We start from the raw sequence: 16,515 nt of genomic DNA, 5'->3' as shown, positions 1-16,515 counted from the left end.
TGTTGGCTTGATCGCAGCCATACTCTCCCTGAATGCCACAGCTGAACCTCTGCCCCAAGGTTTTCACATTGGCCTCTTATTTTTGGACAGTACACCTACAGATTTTGTCCAAACATCACGCAAATTGGTACACAGTCTCTCTAGAGCCATTCAACGAAACGGGTCTTTCAGATTTTCAGACTCCATCCTGATTGGCTAAGATTGGCTACCAAAGTTTGCAGGAGTGCACGGTTTCAAACAAAATGCCGCAAATCATGAACTCCTCAACGCAGCGTCCAATTGCGGTGAAACTGTGCATGCATATTCCCACTTGGCCTGTTGTAGGGCGCTACAACAGGCCAAGTCGCGTCACATACACACACACACACACACACACACACACACACACAAACACACACACACACACACACACACAAACATGTTTATATTACTAACATTTTGCAAAACATCACACACACTCCTATCCTCCTGGTGGAGACCTGTGCTTTTTCTAGTTACCTGCATGTTTTACTCGTGTCCTTTCTGTCTGCCTCCTTTGGATCAAAAATATTGCTGACTTGCAGCAAAGATAACAATCAAAGAAGAGTGAGCCTGTGTGTGTGTGTGTGTGTGTGTGTGTGTGTGTGCACGTGCGTCAATACCTCTATGGTGTGCGTGTGTGTGCGCGCGTGCGTGTGTGTGTGTGTGTGAGAGAGACTCTGCTGCAAGGCTGTCTAGATGTATGGGTCTCCTGTAAAGTGGGGAGGGAAGGAGGGGGTGGAGGGAGTGGGGGTTAAGGATGCACTATTCCACCAAGGGAAAAAGCCTAGCACACTCTCCACAACACATGGATGAACACACACACGCGCACAAAACACACGCACACGCATGCACGCACGCACATCCCCCCAGTGCCCCCCACCCACCCACACACACACACACACACGTGCTCTCTCAATCCCTCTCTCTTTACCCCCCGCCTGGTACCCTAGTCAAAATATGGCTCTTGAGGAAAATTAATTGGGGAACCCTGCTGTACTCTGTCGACCCTAAGCCATTCCAGCCTGTCAAAGTGGGCAGTGCTGAGTGCTACAGTGTCTGAGGAGGTCTATATTGTACGTTTATCTCGTTGAATGACTATTACTCATAGTGCTACAGTGTCTGAGGTCTATATTATACTTTTATCTTGTTGAATGACTATTACTCATAGTGCTACAGTGTCTGAGGAGGTCTATATTATACTTTTATCTCGTTGAATGACTATTACTCATAGTGCTACAGTGTCTGAGGTCTATATTATACTTTTATCTCGTTGAATGACTATTACTCATAGTGCTACAGTGTCTGAGGAGGTCTATATTGTACATTTATCTCGTTGAATGACTATTACTCATAGTGCTACAGTATCTGAGGTCTATATTGTACATTTATCTCGTTCAATGACTATTACTCATAGTGCTACAGTGTCTGAGGAGGTCTATATTGTACGTTTATCTCGTTGAATGACTATTACTCATAGTGCTACAGTGTCTGAGGAGGTCTATATTGTACTTTTATCTTGTTGAATGACTATTACTCATAGTGCTACAGTGTCTGAGGTCTATATTGTACTTTTATCTTGTTGAATGACTATTACTCATAGTGCTACAGTATCTGAGGAGGTCTATATTGTACGTTTATCTCGTTGAATGACTATTACTCATAGTGCTACAGTGTCTGAGGAGGTCTATATTGTACGTTTATCTCGTTGAATGACTATTACTCATAGTGCTACAGTGTCTGAGGAGGTCTATATTGTACGTATATCTCGTTCAATGACTATTACTCATAGTGCTAGTGTCTGAGGAGGTCTATATTGTACGTTTATCTCGTTCAATGACTATTACTCATAGTGCTACAGTGTCTGAGGTCTATATTGTACGTTTATCTCGTTCAATGACTATTACTCATAGTGCTACAGTGTCTGAGGAGGTCTATATTGTACATGTATCTTGTTGAATGACTATTACTCATAGTGCTACAGTGTCTGAGGAGGTCTTGTGGACACAACATGTAACAATAAAGAGCATCTTGAACCTTGAATTATTGGTTCCGTCAACATTAGAACTTTACCTGTTACCTGGCCAGAATTTCCTCTTTTGTTAACAAAAAAGGGCTCTCAGGACTTTAGCTGGAGCAGTGACTCATACTGCCCATCTTTGACTATGCTTGCACATCCTGGTTCTCTAACATCTCAATGGCACAGAAGAACAAGCTCCAAATCTCCCAAAACAAACTAATTCGACTTCTTCTAGGCCTGGGACCAATGACCCACCTATATGCAGAGCATCTGGATAGCATTGGCTGGCTCTGGGTAGAAGACAGGGTCAAACCATTGAAAATGGGTCTGACATTCAAAATTGTACATGCAGCTATGCCCTCCATGCCCATTTACTTGACTGATTACTTTAAAAAAAAGTGAGCGACACCCACAGCCACAAAACTAGAGGTAGCGTAAACAATGATCTGGTGCCGCCCACTTACAAAACAAATATGGGTAAATTCACCTTCCGCAGCACTGCTATTCAGGTGTGGAATGCCCTGCCCCCTTCCCTTAAAACAAGCAAATCACTGGCCTCCTTTAAAACAGACCTAAAATTTCACCTGTCAGCAGGTCAGAGGGAGAGGAGGTGACAAATGACTGTTTTAGATTCTTGTCCATGACTGTATGTGTGTGTGTGCATTGGGACCAGAATGGAAACAAGACCGCAAGGTCTTTCTTCGGAAATCCCTTTGGACCAAAATGCCTAACTGTACATCGTGCTGTTTTAATATTTCATTTGACAATAAGAAAAATGCAATCAATCAATACCATTAAAGGGACACTTCACCCCTTTTGCAACCAGAACCACTACAAGTCCCATAATGCTTTGGTCCTCTGCTCCTCCTTGTGGATAGGGGGAGGGCTGTCTTACTGAGACAACATGTAGTCCAGGAAGTAAGTGAGCCCAGTGTCCGTGACATTTTGGAATACTGAAATATCAAAAAAAATACATGCCCACATAAGAACCCCAGGATATTGTCTCCCAAACATCATTGAAATAAGATCTGGTTGCAAAAGTGGCCCTTTAATGCACACAGCTGGCATGCTGTGGCCGTGTGGCACCGCACCGCCCTCTACTGGTGACAGGAGTAGTTGAGGTTCTACAGTTTTAAAGGGCAGGAATAGAAGGAGGACAAGTACGTTTTTCTGCTGATGAAAACAAAGGAAATCAACTTTCTGGATTGTATCAAGACAGTATAAAATAACAACAACTCTCTCATCATTACCAACCTTTATTACAAGAATATACAGACAGAAACACTCTTCTAAAGTTGTGATTCCTGTCATCCCAGTGACCTGAAGAAGAGCCTACAGTACAGTGACCTGAAGAGCCTACAGTACAGTGACCTGAAGAAGAGCCTACAGTACAGCAGTGACCTGAAGAAGAGCCTACAGTACAGTGACCTGAAGAGCTTACAGTACAGTGACCTGAAGAAGAGCCTACAGTACAGTGACCTGAAGAAGAGCCTACAGCACAGTGACCTGAAGAGCCTACAGTACAGTGACCTGAAGAGCCTACAGCACAGTGACCTGAAGAGCCTACAGCACAGCAGTGACCTGAAGAAGAGCCTACAGTACAGTGACCTGAAGAAGAGCCTACAGTACAGCAGTGACCTGAAGAGCCTACAGTACAGTGACCTGAAGAAGAGCCTACAGTACAGTGACCTGAAGAGCCTACAGTACAGTGACCTGAAGAAGAGCCTACAGTACAGTGACCTGAAGAAGAGCCTACAGTACAGCAGTGACCTGAAGAAGAGCCTACAGTACAGCAGTGACCTGAAGAAGAGCCTACAGTACAGTGACCTGAAGAAGAGCCTACAGTACAGCAGTGACCTGAAGAAGAGCCTACAGTACAGTGACCTGAAGAAGAGCTTACAGTACAGCAGTGACCTGAAGAAGAGCCTACAGTACAGCAGTGACCTGAAGAAGAGCCTACAGTACAGTGACCTGAAGAGCCTACAGTACAGCAGTGACCTGAAGAAGAGCCTACAGTACAGTGACCTGAAGAAGAGCCTACAGTACAGTGACCTGAAGAAGAGCCTACAGTACAGCAGTGACCTGAAGAAGAGCCTACAGTACAGTGACCTGAAGAAGAGCCTACAGTACAGTGACCTGAAGAGCCTACAGTACAGCAGTGACCTGAAGAAGAGCCTACAGTACAGTGACCTGAAGAAGAGCCTACAGTACAGTGACCTGAAGAAGAGCCTACAGTACAGTGACCTGAAGAAGAGCCTACAGTACAGCAGTGACCTGAAGAAGAGCCTACAGTACAGCAGTGACCTGAAGAAGAGCCTACAGTAGTGACCTGAAGAAGAGCCTACAGTACAGTGACCTGAAGAAGAGCCTACAGTACAGTGACCTGAAGAAGAGCCTACAGTACAGTGACCTGAAGAAGAGCCTACAGTACAGTGACCTGAAGAGCCTACAGTACAGCAGTGACCTGAAGAAGAGCCTACAGTACAGTGACCTGAAGAAGAGCCTACAGTACAGCAGTGGTTCACAAAGAGGGATCTTAATGTGTATACAGTGTAATTATACAGTATACAGTAAGTGTATAGAGAGGACATCTGCACATTTATAAAGTTACAATTGAATGTCTTTTAAGAGCTCTTTATTTATCAAATTGGACAAATTGTCAAATAAAGACAGGGGTAAATGTTGTGAAAATAGACGATCTACAAGCTCACAACGCCTCGCAGTGCAATGCAGTAAAAAAAAAAAAAGAAAAAAAAATAGATTGTAGATCAGCTATTTTCACAATGTTTGCCTGTTTATTTACGTATTAAATGTACGGTATTTGACAATTTGGTATCTTTTCTTTATGTGAAAATAAACAATCAAAGCATAACTATCATCTACCAATTAATCCACCAAGTAGTTCCTATACATTATGATCTTCTCTTTCCCTACAGAACACTGGTGAGGTTTTCAACTGAATACCAGGATCAGGTGTCTTTAAACATGCCTACCATATCTTACACACCTCTGCTGTATGAGTTACATTCTCATATATGTTCTTACTAAGATTAACAACTCTTGTGTAATCAGAGGGACCGTGAAGCCCTATCCCTGCGTAGAGAGGATGTGTGAAGGTGGTGTGAACTGTGTGGAGGAGGGTTGTTGTGTTGTCACCAACACTGTAGAAGGACAGAGTCCCTGCCTTGTGGTCCAGGAACACCCCCACCCTGGTGAAAGTGAAACTATACGTAAACGACCCATCTGTACGACCACCTGTGGGCTTGGTATTAACATCTCTGGTGTAACTAGTAGGCTTTGTCACTTTGGTATCAATGCCGTTGTGTGTGAACCAGCAGTCGTCACCTAAGCATCTTAAACACCAGGACTTTGAATTGAATCCAAGGCCTGACTGAAAACGCTCATGTTTGTTGACGTCATCATAACAGACTGCTATATAAACCCATTCAGCCTCATTCCATTCTACCTCCAGGTAACAGCGTTCAGTCAGAGCCTCCCTACACAACACCTGGCGGTAAAATGAAAATCTCCTTGGATGGTCATGGTACTGTCGGGGGCTTTTCTCTCTGGTCACCTTCCTGTTCTCCTCTGACAGGACGAGGTTTTCTTGTACTGTGTTCTTATCCAATGAGAGCGGACAGGAATCTGTGAGAACACACGACAACACATGATGAACGTCAGTGTCATCAAGCTGTTGGTCAGAAAACACTCAGCCTGAACATGGACTCACATTGTAAGAGTTCCTCTCTGGTCTGAGGCTCTGCTGGATGAGAAACATCAGCTGGAGACTCTGGAGACACAAGACATGAGTCAGATGAAGAACACTCTGAAGAATGACCTCAACTAAACACTCTGGAGACACAAGACATGAGTCAGATGAAGAACACTCTGAAGAATGACCTCAACTAAAGCATTGTTTCTCAAAGTGTGAATTTTCGGAACGTATCGAGCGTGACAGCCAACTGTTTCTGACTTTAACAATCCACTGTTTACTATGATGGCTGGTTGATCTGACATGTGTGTGTGTGTGTGTGTGTGCGCGTGTAACCTGTGTGTGTCCAGGGTGTGGTGAGGACCAGGTCCAGGTCATCTCTCAGAGCAGACACATCTTCTCTCAGCTGAGTGAAGGAGCTCAGAGTGGACACGACATCACTGGGTAAGACTGGAGGTCCACTGGAGCTGGACGCACTCTGGACGCTCTGGAGAGAACACATAAATAATAGTATTAATACAAATTATTATTGTAATATTGCTTCGTAATCCTTTTCATACCAAGGGCCATTAAATTAATATGTATTTGGCCCCCAGACCCCCATCAGAAAATATTGTCTGCCAGACAAGGTTTGTGTTATTAAAATGTTTCAAAGATATTACACTTTTCTTTTTTTAACAGGAGCTTGGTGTCACTTGGTGCAGTGGGTTGGATCCAGAATCGGTTCCATCACAACCGTATGTGGACTTCATGTTTGTTATACAATTACAATACCAGTGGTTCTAAAACTGTTTAATTTCAAGGGTGATATTTGTCACTGTACATAATATTCTATGGACTACAGAACATCAGGAACTACTGAGTAGTCACAGTAAGTAACAGAACATCAGGAACTATTAGCTAGCCTGATGTGAACTCTAACCTTCAGGGTCTCCTTGACCTCTCTCAGCTCTTTCACTTCCTTCTTTCTCTCCTGGATCTTCTGCTGGAGGTTTTGCTGACTCGTCCCCAACTGTTTCTGCAAGAGAACGTTTGGATTCACACACACACACAACGTGAAGACACAGTTGACACAATACGTTCATTTATACACCGATAGCAGGGCAGCTCTGCTACTCTCTTTGATGTGTGATAGTGCTGCTCAATGAATAAAAAAAAAAGATTGAGATCTAGATTCAGACACCTACTGTATGCAATCTCATTTTGTGAAGAACGGTGCAGCACTAGATGGCTGTCCAATTCATTTTAGTTACTCTTATGTTTATGCTTTTTGAATAAATATTTTCATGGAAAAAATGACAATCGTGTGAGAATCGTGATCTCAATTCTTGTCGAGGAAAATCTAGATTCACAGTTGAGCAAGAATCGTGCAGCACTAATGTGTGATTCTTCTTCGTCTAACCGGGAAGTCTGCCTTCTCATGCATGAAAAATTGCTCAAACATTGTGAAAATAGCAGATCTACAAGCTCACACCTCCTCGGGTTGAGAGGCGTTGTGAGCTTGTAGATCGGCTATTTTCACAAATTGTATCTGTGGAACCGAGTCAACCTTAAACTGAATGCCTGAACTCCTACATTGCCTGGCGGTACCCGTCTGTGGCTCCTCTCTACGGTACTTGTCTGTGGCTCCTCTCTACGGTACCCGTCTGTGGCTCCTCTCTACGGTACCCGTCTGTGGCTCCTCTCTACGGTACCCGTCTGTGGCTCCTCTCTACGGTACCCGTCTGTGGCTCCTCTCTACGGTACCTGTCTGTGGCTCCTCTCTACGGTACCTGTCTGTGGCTCCTCTCTACGGTACCTGTCTGTGGCTCCTCTCTACGGTACCTGTCTGTGGCTCCTCTCTACGGTACCTGTCTGTGGCTCCTCTCTACGGTACCTGTCTGTGGCTCCTCTCTACGGTACCTGTCTGTGGCTCATCTCCGCGGCCGCTGACATCGTGTCGTGGCCCTTGTGTTCAACCATGGCACACAGGTAGCAGATGAACTGCTGGTCCGTGCGACAGAACACCTCCATGGGCTTGTGGTGTCTGGAGCACATGCTGTGGTGCAGGCGGGCCGCGCGCGTGGCCGGGACCAGCTTGTGCTTCTGGTTGTGGAGATGCTTGATGCAGAGATCACAGGCTACGTCCGCAGGGCCGGCGTAGAGCGGAGCGGCAGAGACAGAAGACCGCTGAACATCTGGAGTCCTCAGTTTCTCCACAAGCTGCAAGTAGATTCAGATTCACTTTATTGTCACGTAGATGCACTGGTTAGGTACATGTGGAAAACATACACTCGGAAGCTCCACTGCAATACAAGACAACCTAAAATCACTCTTTAAAAACAATAACAGCCAGGGCACAAATATCAGTGAAAGTGCAAAGTGTGTGCTGAGGGTTTTTGCACAGTCAGTCTTTCCTGAGAAAGAACAGCTGTCCCTTAGCCTGCTGGTGTGTGTAAAGCTCACTCACTGATGACAACTAAAGTAATGCTTAAGAGCTCTTTATTTACCAAATTGGACAAATTGTCAAATAAAGACAGGGGTAAATGTTGTGAAAATAGACGATCTACAAGCTCACAACGCCTCGCAGTGCAATGCAGTAAAAAAAAAAAATAAGAAAAAAAAAATAGATTGTAGATCAGCTATTTTCACAATGTTTGCCTGTTTTTTTTGTATTTGACAATTTGGTATCTTTTCTTTATGTGAAAATAAACAATCAAAGCATAACTATCATCTACCAATTAATCCACCAAGTAGTTCCTATACATTATGATCTTCTCTTTCCCTACAGAACACTGGTGAGGTTTTCAACTGAATACCAGGATCAAGTGTCTTTAAACATGCCTACCATATCTTACACACCTCTGCTGTATGAGCTACAGCCTTGTTGCTGTAGCTACCACAACTTTTACCATGACTCTTAACTATTGTGTAATCAGAGGGACCATGAAGCCCTATCCCTGCGTAGAGAGGATGTGTGAAGGTGGTGTGAACTGTGTGGAGGAGGGTTGTTGTGTTGTCACCAACACTGTAGAAGGACAGAGTCCCTGCCTTGTGGTACAGGAACACCCCCACCCTGGTGGAAGTGAAACTATGCATATAATACCCATCTGTACGACCACTTGTGGGATTGATATTAACATCTCTGGTGTAACTAGCAGGCTTTGACACTTTGGTATCGATGCCGTTGTGTGTGAACCAGCAGTCGTCACCTACGCATCTTAAACACCAGGATTTTGAATTGAATCCAAAGCTTGACTGAAAACGCTCATGTTTGTTGACATCATCATAACAGACTGCTATATAAACCCATTCACCCTCATTCCATTCTACTTCCAAGTAACAGCGTTCAGTCAGAGCCTCCTTACACAACACCTGACGGTAAAATAAAAATCTCTTTGGGTGGTCAGGGTGCTGAGTTTTCTGTCGCGTCACCTTCCTGTTCTCCTCTGACAGGACGAGGTTGTCGTGTACTGTGTTTGCATCCAATGAGAGCGGACAGGAATCTGTGAGAACACACAACAAAACATGATGAACGTCAGTGTCATCAAGCTGTTTGTCAGAAAACACTCAACCTGAACATGGACTCACATTGTAAGAGTTCCTCTCTGGTCTGAGGCTCTGCTGGATGAGAAACATCAGCTGGAGACTCTGGAGACACAAGACATGAGTCAGATGAAGAACACTCTGAAGAATGACCTCAACTAAACACTCTGGAGACACAAGACATGAGTCAGATGAAGAACACTCTGAAGAATGACCTCAACTAAAGCATTGTTTCTCAAAGTGTGAATTTTCGGAACGTATCGAGCGTGACAGCCAACTGTTTCTGACTTTAACAATCCACTGTTTACTATGATAGCTGGTTGATCTGACATGTGTGTGTGTGTGTGTGTGTGTGTGTGCGCGTGCGTGCGTGCGTGCGTGTGCAACCTGTGTGTGTCCAGGGTGTGGTGAGGACCAGGTCCAGGTCATCTCTCAGAGCAGACACATCTTCTCTCAGCTGAGTGAAGGAGCTCAGAGTGGACACGACATCACTGGGTAAGACTGGAGGTCCACTGGAGCTGGACGCACTCTGGACGCTCTGGAGAGAACAAATAAATAATAGTATTAATACAAATTATTTTTGTAATATTGCTTCGTAATCCTTTTCATACCAAGGGCCATTCAATTAATATGTATTTGGCCCCCAGACCCCCATCAGAAAATATTGTCTGCCAGACAAGGTTTGTGTTATTAAAATGTTTCAAAGATATTACACTTTTCTTTTTTTAAATAGCACAATACAATATGTACAGTACAAGGTCAAACGTGTCCATTGGTGACACGTTGTGAGCTTGTAGATCTGCTATTGTCAAATAACCAACATATTTAGGTTTAAAGTGGTTACATGGTTTAACCCAGAGCCTTAGAAAAAACAGATTTCTGCAAACTCCGTTGACTTCATGGGGCCTGCGTAATGGCGGCATCTAGCGCTACTGGGGACGCCGATTAGGGACAGTTTGTGCGCCGGATGTTGACAGACTGCATGGATCCACATGGCTCCGTCTTTTTGGCAAATCTAGAACTTCCTGTTTGAGAGCTAGCAAATTTAAATACCTTTTAATTAATCATTGCTAATATAACAGTGTACACTTTCAATGGAAAGAAAAAGGCATACAGTTTACAACTTTTTTACGTTATTTAATTACTTATTTTTACACAGAAACATAATGTGTGTCTTCACCATAACTGTAATGTAATAATAATACTAATAATGTAATGTAATAATTATTTAATTTACGACGCTTTATTCTGAAAGCAACCGGATGTCTTAAATTTGCTAGCTCTCAAACAGGAAGTTCTAGATTTGCTAAAAAGACGGAGAGCCTGAATAGGGACAGCCTGGGGTCCCTAATCAGGCTCTCCATGAGAGCGCAGCTGTGCGCCCGAGCGCTTCCGGGATCACGTGACCGGGCTGTTCCGTGCCCCCTCAATAACGCAACTCTTCTATTATATGGCTCTGGTTTAACCTAAACCTGAAATGCATGATGTCATTAGTGTGTGACAGAACCTGAATGATGTCATCAGTGTGGGACAGAACCTGAATGAAATGCGCTATGTCATCAGTGTGGGACAGCTGGTCCAGCTCAGCCTGTGTCCTCTCCAGCTGTGCGATGTCTTCCTCCAGCTGTCTCAGGACATCCTCAACCTGGGACACGGCTGTCTTCTCCTGCTGTCTGATCATGTCTTTAACCTGGCTGTGTCTTCTGTCCACGCTCGCTTTCATCTCTGAGAACATCTGCTCACTGGCCTCCACGGCTGCTTCTGCAGAGCTCTGCTTAACACACATGCACACAGTCACGCACACACACACGCACGCACGCACACACACACACACGCACGCGCACGACACAGGTGCTTGGTGTCACTTGGTGCAGTGGGTTGGATCCAGAATCGGTTCCATCACAACCGTATGTGGACTTCATGTTTGTTATACAATTACAATACCAGTGGTTCTAAAACTGTTTAATTTCAAGGGTGATATTTGTCACTGTACATAATATTCTATGGACTACAGAACATCAGGAACTACTGAGTAGTCACAGTAAGTAACAGAACATCAGGAACTATTAGCTAACTCTGACCTTCAGGGTCTCCTTGACCTCTCTCAGCTCTTTCACTTCCTTCTTTCTCTCCTGGATCTTCTGCTGGAGGTTTTGCCGACTCGTCCCCAACTGTTTCTGCAAGAGAACGTTTGGATTCACACACACACAACGTGAAGACACAGTTGACACAATACGTTCATTTATACACCGATAGCAGGGCAGCTCTGCTACTCTCTCTTTGATGTGTGATAGTGCTGCTCAATGAATCTGAATCAAAAAAAAAAAAAGATTGAGATCTAGATTCAGACACCTACTGTATGCAATCTCATTTTGTGAAGAACGGTGCAGCACTAGATGGCTGTCCAATTCATTTTAGTTACTCTTATGTTTTTGTTTATGCTTTTTGAATAAATATTTTCATGGAAAAAATGACAATCGTGATCTCAATTCTTGTCGAGGAAAATCTAGATTCACAGTATTGAGCAAGAATCGTGCAGCACTAATGTGTGATTCTTCTTCGTCTAACCGGGAAGTCTGCCTTCTCATGCATGAAAAATGAGATGTTTGCTCAAACATTGTGAAAATAGCAGATCTACAAGCTCACACCTCATCGTGTTGAGAGGCGTTGTGAGCTTGTAGATCTGCTATTTTCACAAATTGTTTCTGTGGAACCGAGTCAACCTTAAACTGAATGCCTGAACTCCTACATTGCCTGGCGGTACCTGTCTGTGGCTCCTCTCTACGGTACCTGTCTGTGGCTCCTCTCTACGGTACCTGTCTGTGGCTCCTCTCTACGGTACCGGTCTGTGGCTCCTCTCTACGGTACCTGTCTGTGGCTCCTCTCTACGGTACCTGTCTGTGGCTCCTCTCTACGGTACCGGTCTGTGGCTCCTCTCTACGGTACCTGTCTGTGGCTCCTCTCTACGGTACCCGTCTGTGGCTCCTCTCTACGGTACCCGTCTGTGGCTCCTCTCTACGGTACCCGTCTGTGGCTCCTCTCTACGGTACCCGTCTGTGGCTCCTCTCTACGGTACCTGTCTGTGGCTCCTCTCTACGGTACCTGTCTGTGGCTCCTCTCTACGGTACCTGTCTGTGGCTCCTCTCTACGGTACCTGTCTGTGGCTCCTCTCTACGGTACCTGTCTGTGGCTCCTCTCTACGGTACCTGTCTGTGGCTCCTCTCTACGGTACCTGTCTGTGGCTCCTCTCTACGGTACCTGTCTGTGGCTCCTCTCTACGGTACCTGTCTGTGGCTCCTCTCTACGGTACCTGTCTGTGGCTCCTCTCTACGGTACCTGTCTGTGGCTCCTCTCTACGGTACCTGTCTGTGGCTCCTCTCTACGGTACCTGTCTGTGGCTCCTCTCTACGGTACCTGTCTGTGGCTCCTCTCTACGGTACCTGTCTGTGGCTCCTCTCTACGGTACCTGTCTGTGGCTCCTCTCTACGGTACCTGTCTGTGGCTCCTCTCTACGGTACTTGTCTGTGGCTCCTCTCTACGGTACCTGTCTGTGGCTCCTCTCTACGGTACCTGTCTGTGGCTCCTCTCTACGGTACCTGTCTGTGGCTCCTCTCTACGGTACCTGTCTGTGGCTCCTCTCTACGGTACCTGTCTGTGGCTCCTCTCTACGGTACCTGTCTGTGGCTCCTCTCTACGGTACCTGTCTGTGGCTCCTCTCTACGGTACCTGTCTGTGGCTCATCTCCACGGCCGCTGACATCGTGTCGTGGCCCTTGTGTTCCTGCATGGCACACAGGTAGCAGATGAACTGCTGGTCCGTGCGACAGAACACCTCCACCTCCATGTGGTGTCTGGAGCACATGCTGTGGTGCAGGCGGGCCGCGCGCGTGGCCGGGACCAGCTTGTGCTTCTTCCACGCTGTGACACTGAGGTGAAGCTGGTGATGATTGTCGCAGTAGGACACCTCACACCCCAGACAGGACATCACAGCTTTGTGGCGTCTGCTTTCGGGGCAGAGGTCACAGGCTACGTCCGCAGGGCCGGCGTAGAGCGGAGCGGCAGAGACAGAAGACCGCTGAACATCTGGAGTCCTCAGTTTCTCCACATGCTGCAAATAGATTCAGATTCACTTTATTGTCACGTAGATGCACTGGTTAGGTACATGTGGAAAACATACACTCGGAAGCTCCACTGCAATACAAGACAACCTAAAATCACTCTTTAAAAACAATAACAGCCAGGGCACAAATATCAGTGAAAGTGCAAAGTGTGTGCTGAGGGTTTTTGCACAGTCAGTCTTTCCTGAGAAAGAACAGCTGTCCCTTAGCCTGCTGGTGTGTGTAAAGCTCACTCACTGATGACAACTAAAGTAATGCTTAATGTAAGTCGCTCTGGATTTTAAGAGTGTCTGGGATAAATGCCTAAGTTGTAAACTAAGCCAACAGGAATCTCTAGTCATTCTATGTACTGTACACGTCCAGGATCATAGGAATGTTAACTATCTGAACATGTCTTACATAAGTATTCAGACTTATTTAAAATGAACATTTATTTCAGCATTAATGATGCTATACATTCTTTCCAACGTGTAAACAGTACATCCTTACATCTTCAGAGCCAAAAGCCAAAAATAACATAGTGGTCTATTTTCTTTTCCGTCTTTTTTACAGGCTCACAACTATGCATCAGGGCAGCTCAAGGTACCGTTCACTTCCTGAACATGACACTGGAACAGAGAGACTATGTACTGATTTCAGATGATCAGCCTGTAGCACGTGACCTAGTTTGACGACCCAACCATCCTGGTCATTTTTCCTCATGTTTTCCCTTGACCACAATGTTAAAATGGAAGATAGAGAGCATGTGTTTAAACGCTAGGTTCATTGTTTACTATCACAATAGACTGCCACACCTTAAAATGAAAAATAGAAAAGAAAAAGAGACAAAAAGAAAAAACATGGACTTCCACCACGAGAACTGACCTTGCATGCATGCATTACAGAAAAACTCTCCAGGCCAACACACACACACACACACACACACACACACACACACACACACACACACACACACACACACACACACACACACACACACACACACACACACACACACACACACACACACACACACACACACACACACACACACACACACACACACACACACACACACACACACACACACACACACACACACACACACACACACACACACACACACACACACACACACACACACACACACACACACACACACACACACACACACACACACACACACACACACACACACACACACACACACACACACACACACACACACACACACACACACACACACACACACACACACACACACACACACACACACACACACACACACACACACACACACACACACACACACACACACACACACACACACACACACACACACACACAACGGAGATGAAGTCTTGGCGCCGCATGAAGCTGGCTGCCTGTTGCTGCTGTTGTAACACTTCAATTTCCCCTCGGGGATTGGATTAATAAAGTATCTATCTATCTATCTAAATGATATCATTCTAACCAAGTGTTCAGTAAAGTCATTATTATTCAGCTCTAGCATTAATACTTATATTTTATTAAAGTCTTTGGAGTTTAGTTCAAAATAGCCTTTGTACTTTCGCACTTGGGCTCTGTACATCTACATAAACGTTCATATTTAAAATATAAACAACCTTCCCAATGGGCACTGATGTTACAATCATATACGGATGATCAGAAGTACCCGTATAGTCCGTATTGTTCAATAAAACGCATTTTAATCCCATCAGTGTCTATTTTTCCTCAAAGAGTTAACATATCAGAGTGCAATACACCTCCCAAACGATAGGGTCGCGCAGTTTAAAGTATACAGAGAAAATGGCCACCGATCGGATTAAAAGGCTTTTTATTGAACAATAAGAAATATACAGATACTTCTGAGCGACCGTACATAATTAAGACATCTGTGGTCATGGGTTTAGCACTTTATATTTGAACTCTGAACGTTTATGTAGATATACGGACCCCAAGTGAGAAAGTACAAAGACTATTTTAACTAAACTCCAAGACGCTGGGCGACTGGATCCAAGTCCAAGTACTTCATGTCTCTCTCTGATGGTCATCATCAGAATGATCACCTCAGCCAGCATGTGGTTCGTCCTCAGAGCAGGCCGTGGACAGAAGGTCTCTCCACACTGAGGACAGCTGGGCAGGCTCTTCTCCTCGGCCTCCTGGTCCCAGGCTCCTTCGATGCAGCCGAAGCAGTAGCTGTGTCCGCAAGGCAGAGTCACTGGCTCCTTCAGCACCTCCACGCACAGAGAACAACTGAACAACTGGTCCTGGTCCACGACTAGAGACATTTTACTGACTGATGATCACCTCTCTGTGGAGAATGACTGTTGACTGAGACTAACGCGAGACTCGCGAGTTCCCAGAACTAGAAGTTCTCTCATAAAAACAGGAGGTCTGACTCTGAGCGAGGCTGAAACACAGAAACAAACACATTTAGGTTTCCTCTGAACTCCCCCCCCCTTATATACTCTATGGAACTCCCTAACCAGTGTGTTGCCAGATCGGATGTCACGGGAGAAACAAGCGGTCAGGTCTATGAAAACAAACCCAAAAGGTGCGACGAGAAGGCTGTTGGGTTGTTATATATGTTATATATATTTTGTTAAATGTTTGGTATTTTGGTAATGAGAGTGTTGTTATTCTTCAACTATCTTATCTATAATATCCAGAAAGTTCATTTCATTTTCATATCAGCAGAAAATGACTTCTTCCTCCTCCTCCATTAAAGCTGTATAACTCCTCTGTGCCACCACTAGAGGGCGGTGTGGTACCACACAGCCACAGCATGCCAGCTGTGTGCATTAATGGTGACTTTTGATTGAACGAAGTATTTGATTTTAGTATTTATTAACAGTATGCGGAATAATAGGTACATTTCACTCAATACAACTGTGGACGACACCATAAAGCATTACACTTGTTTACAACAGGGTCCACCGTTTTCAATTCATCATAACATTTAGAGACGTACAAATAGGCTATACACTTTATATAACAAAAAAACAGGAAATCATCATAAAAGGAGACAAATGGGACAGGGCCTAATAACTAATGATGATGGCAGCAATAATTCAAGGTGCTTTTTATTGTTACATGTTGTGTCCACAAGACCTCCTCACAAACCAGACAGTGGCCTTAAAC

At 44.9% G+C, this 16,515-nt stretch overlaps 1 protein-coding gene across 1 annotated transcript; it reads right to left on the bottom strand.

Annotated features, from left to right (window-relative positions):
- Positions 1 to 3,278: 3,278 nt before the first annotated feature.
- LOC306923441 (uncharacterized protein) lies at positions 3,279 to 15,824 on the bottom strand. Its single transcript, XM_079501540.1, has 13 exons — positions 15,441 to 15,824; positions 13,002 to 13,382; positions 11,357 to 11,452; positions 10,813 to 11,046; positions 9,663 to 9,813; positions 9,321 to 9,380; positions 9,165 to 9,235; positions 7,653 to 7,952; positions 6,673 to 6,768; positions 6,087 to 6,237; positions 5,769 to 5,828; positions 4,530 to 5,683; positions 3,279 to 3,700 (listed from the first exon to the last, which is right to left on the bottom strand). The coding sequence occupies exons 1-12, from the start codon at positions 15,660 to 15,662 to the stop codon at positions 5,028 to 5,030; spliced, it is 2,478 nt and encodes an 825-aa protein (XP_079357666.1). The 5' UTR covers positions 15,663 to 15,824; the 3' UTR covers positions 3,279 to 3,700; positions 4,530 to 5,027.
- Between the last annotated feature and the right edge of the window lie 691 nt (positions 15,825 to 16,515).

Source organism: Electrona antarctica, assembly GCF_951216825.1.
Source record: "Electrona antarctica genome assembly, chromosome: 5".
Classification (NCBI taxonomy): Eukaryota; Metazoa; Chordata; class Actinopteri; order Myctophiformes; family Myctophidae; genus Electrona; species Electrona antarctica.
The sequence above is the reverse complement of the archived record's forward strand: the minus strand, read 5'-3'. Positions and strand labels throughout refer to the sequence as shown.

What these genes read in the sequence shown, in the direction of transcription:
- LOC306923441 (XM_079501540.1), bottom strand. Translation starts at nt 15,662, where the DNA reads ATGTCTCTAGTCGTGGACCAGGACCAGTTGTTCAGTTGTTCTCTGTGC. An exon ending in CGAACCACATGCTGGCTGAG is followed by an intron (nt 13,383 to 15,440) that starts GTGATCATTCTG and finishes ATCTATTTGCAG; the next exon opens with CATGTGGAGAAACTGAGGAC. An exon ending in ACATAGCGCATTTCATTCAG is followed by an intron (nt 9,814 to 10,812) that starts GTTCTGTCCCAC and finishes TGTTCTCTCCAG; the next exon opens with AGCGTCCAGAGTGCGTCCAG.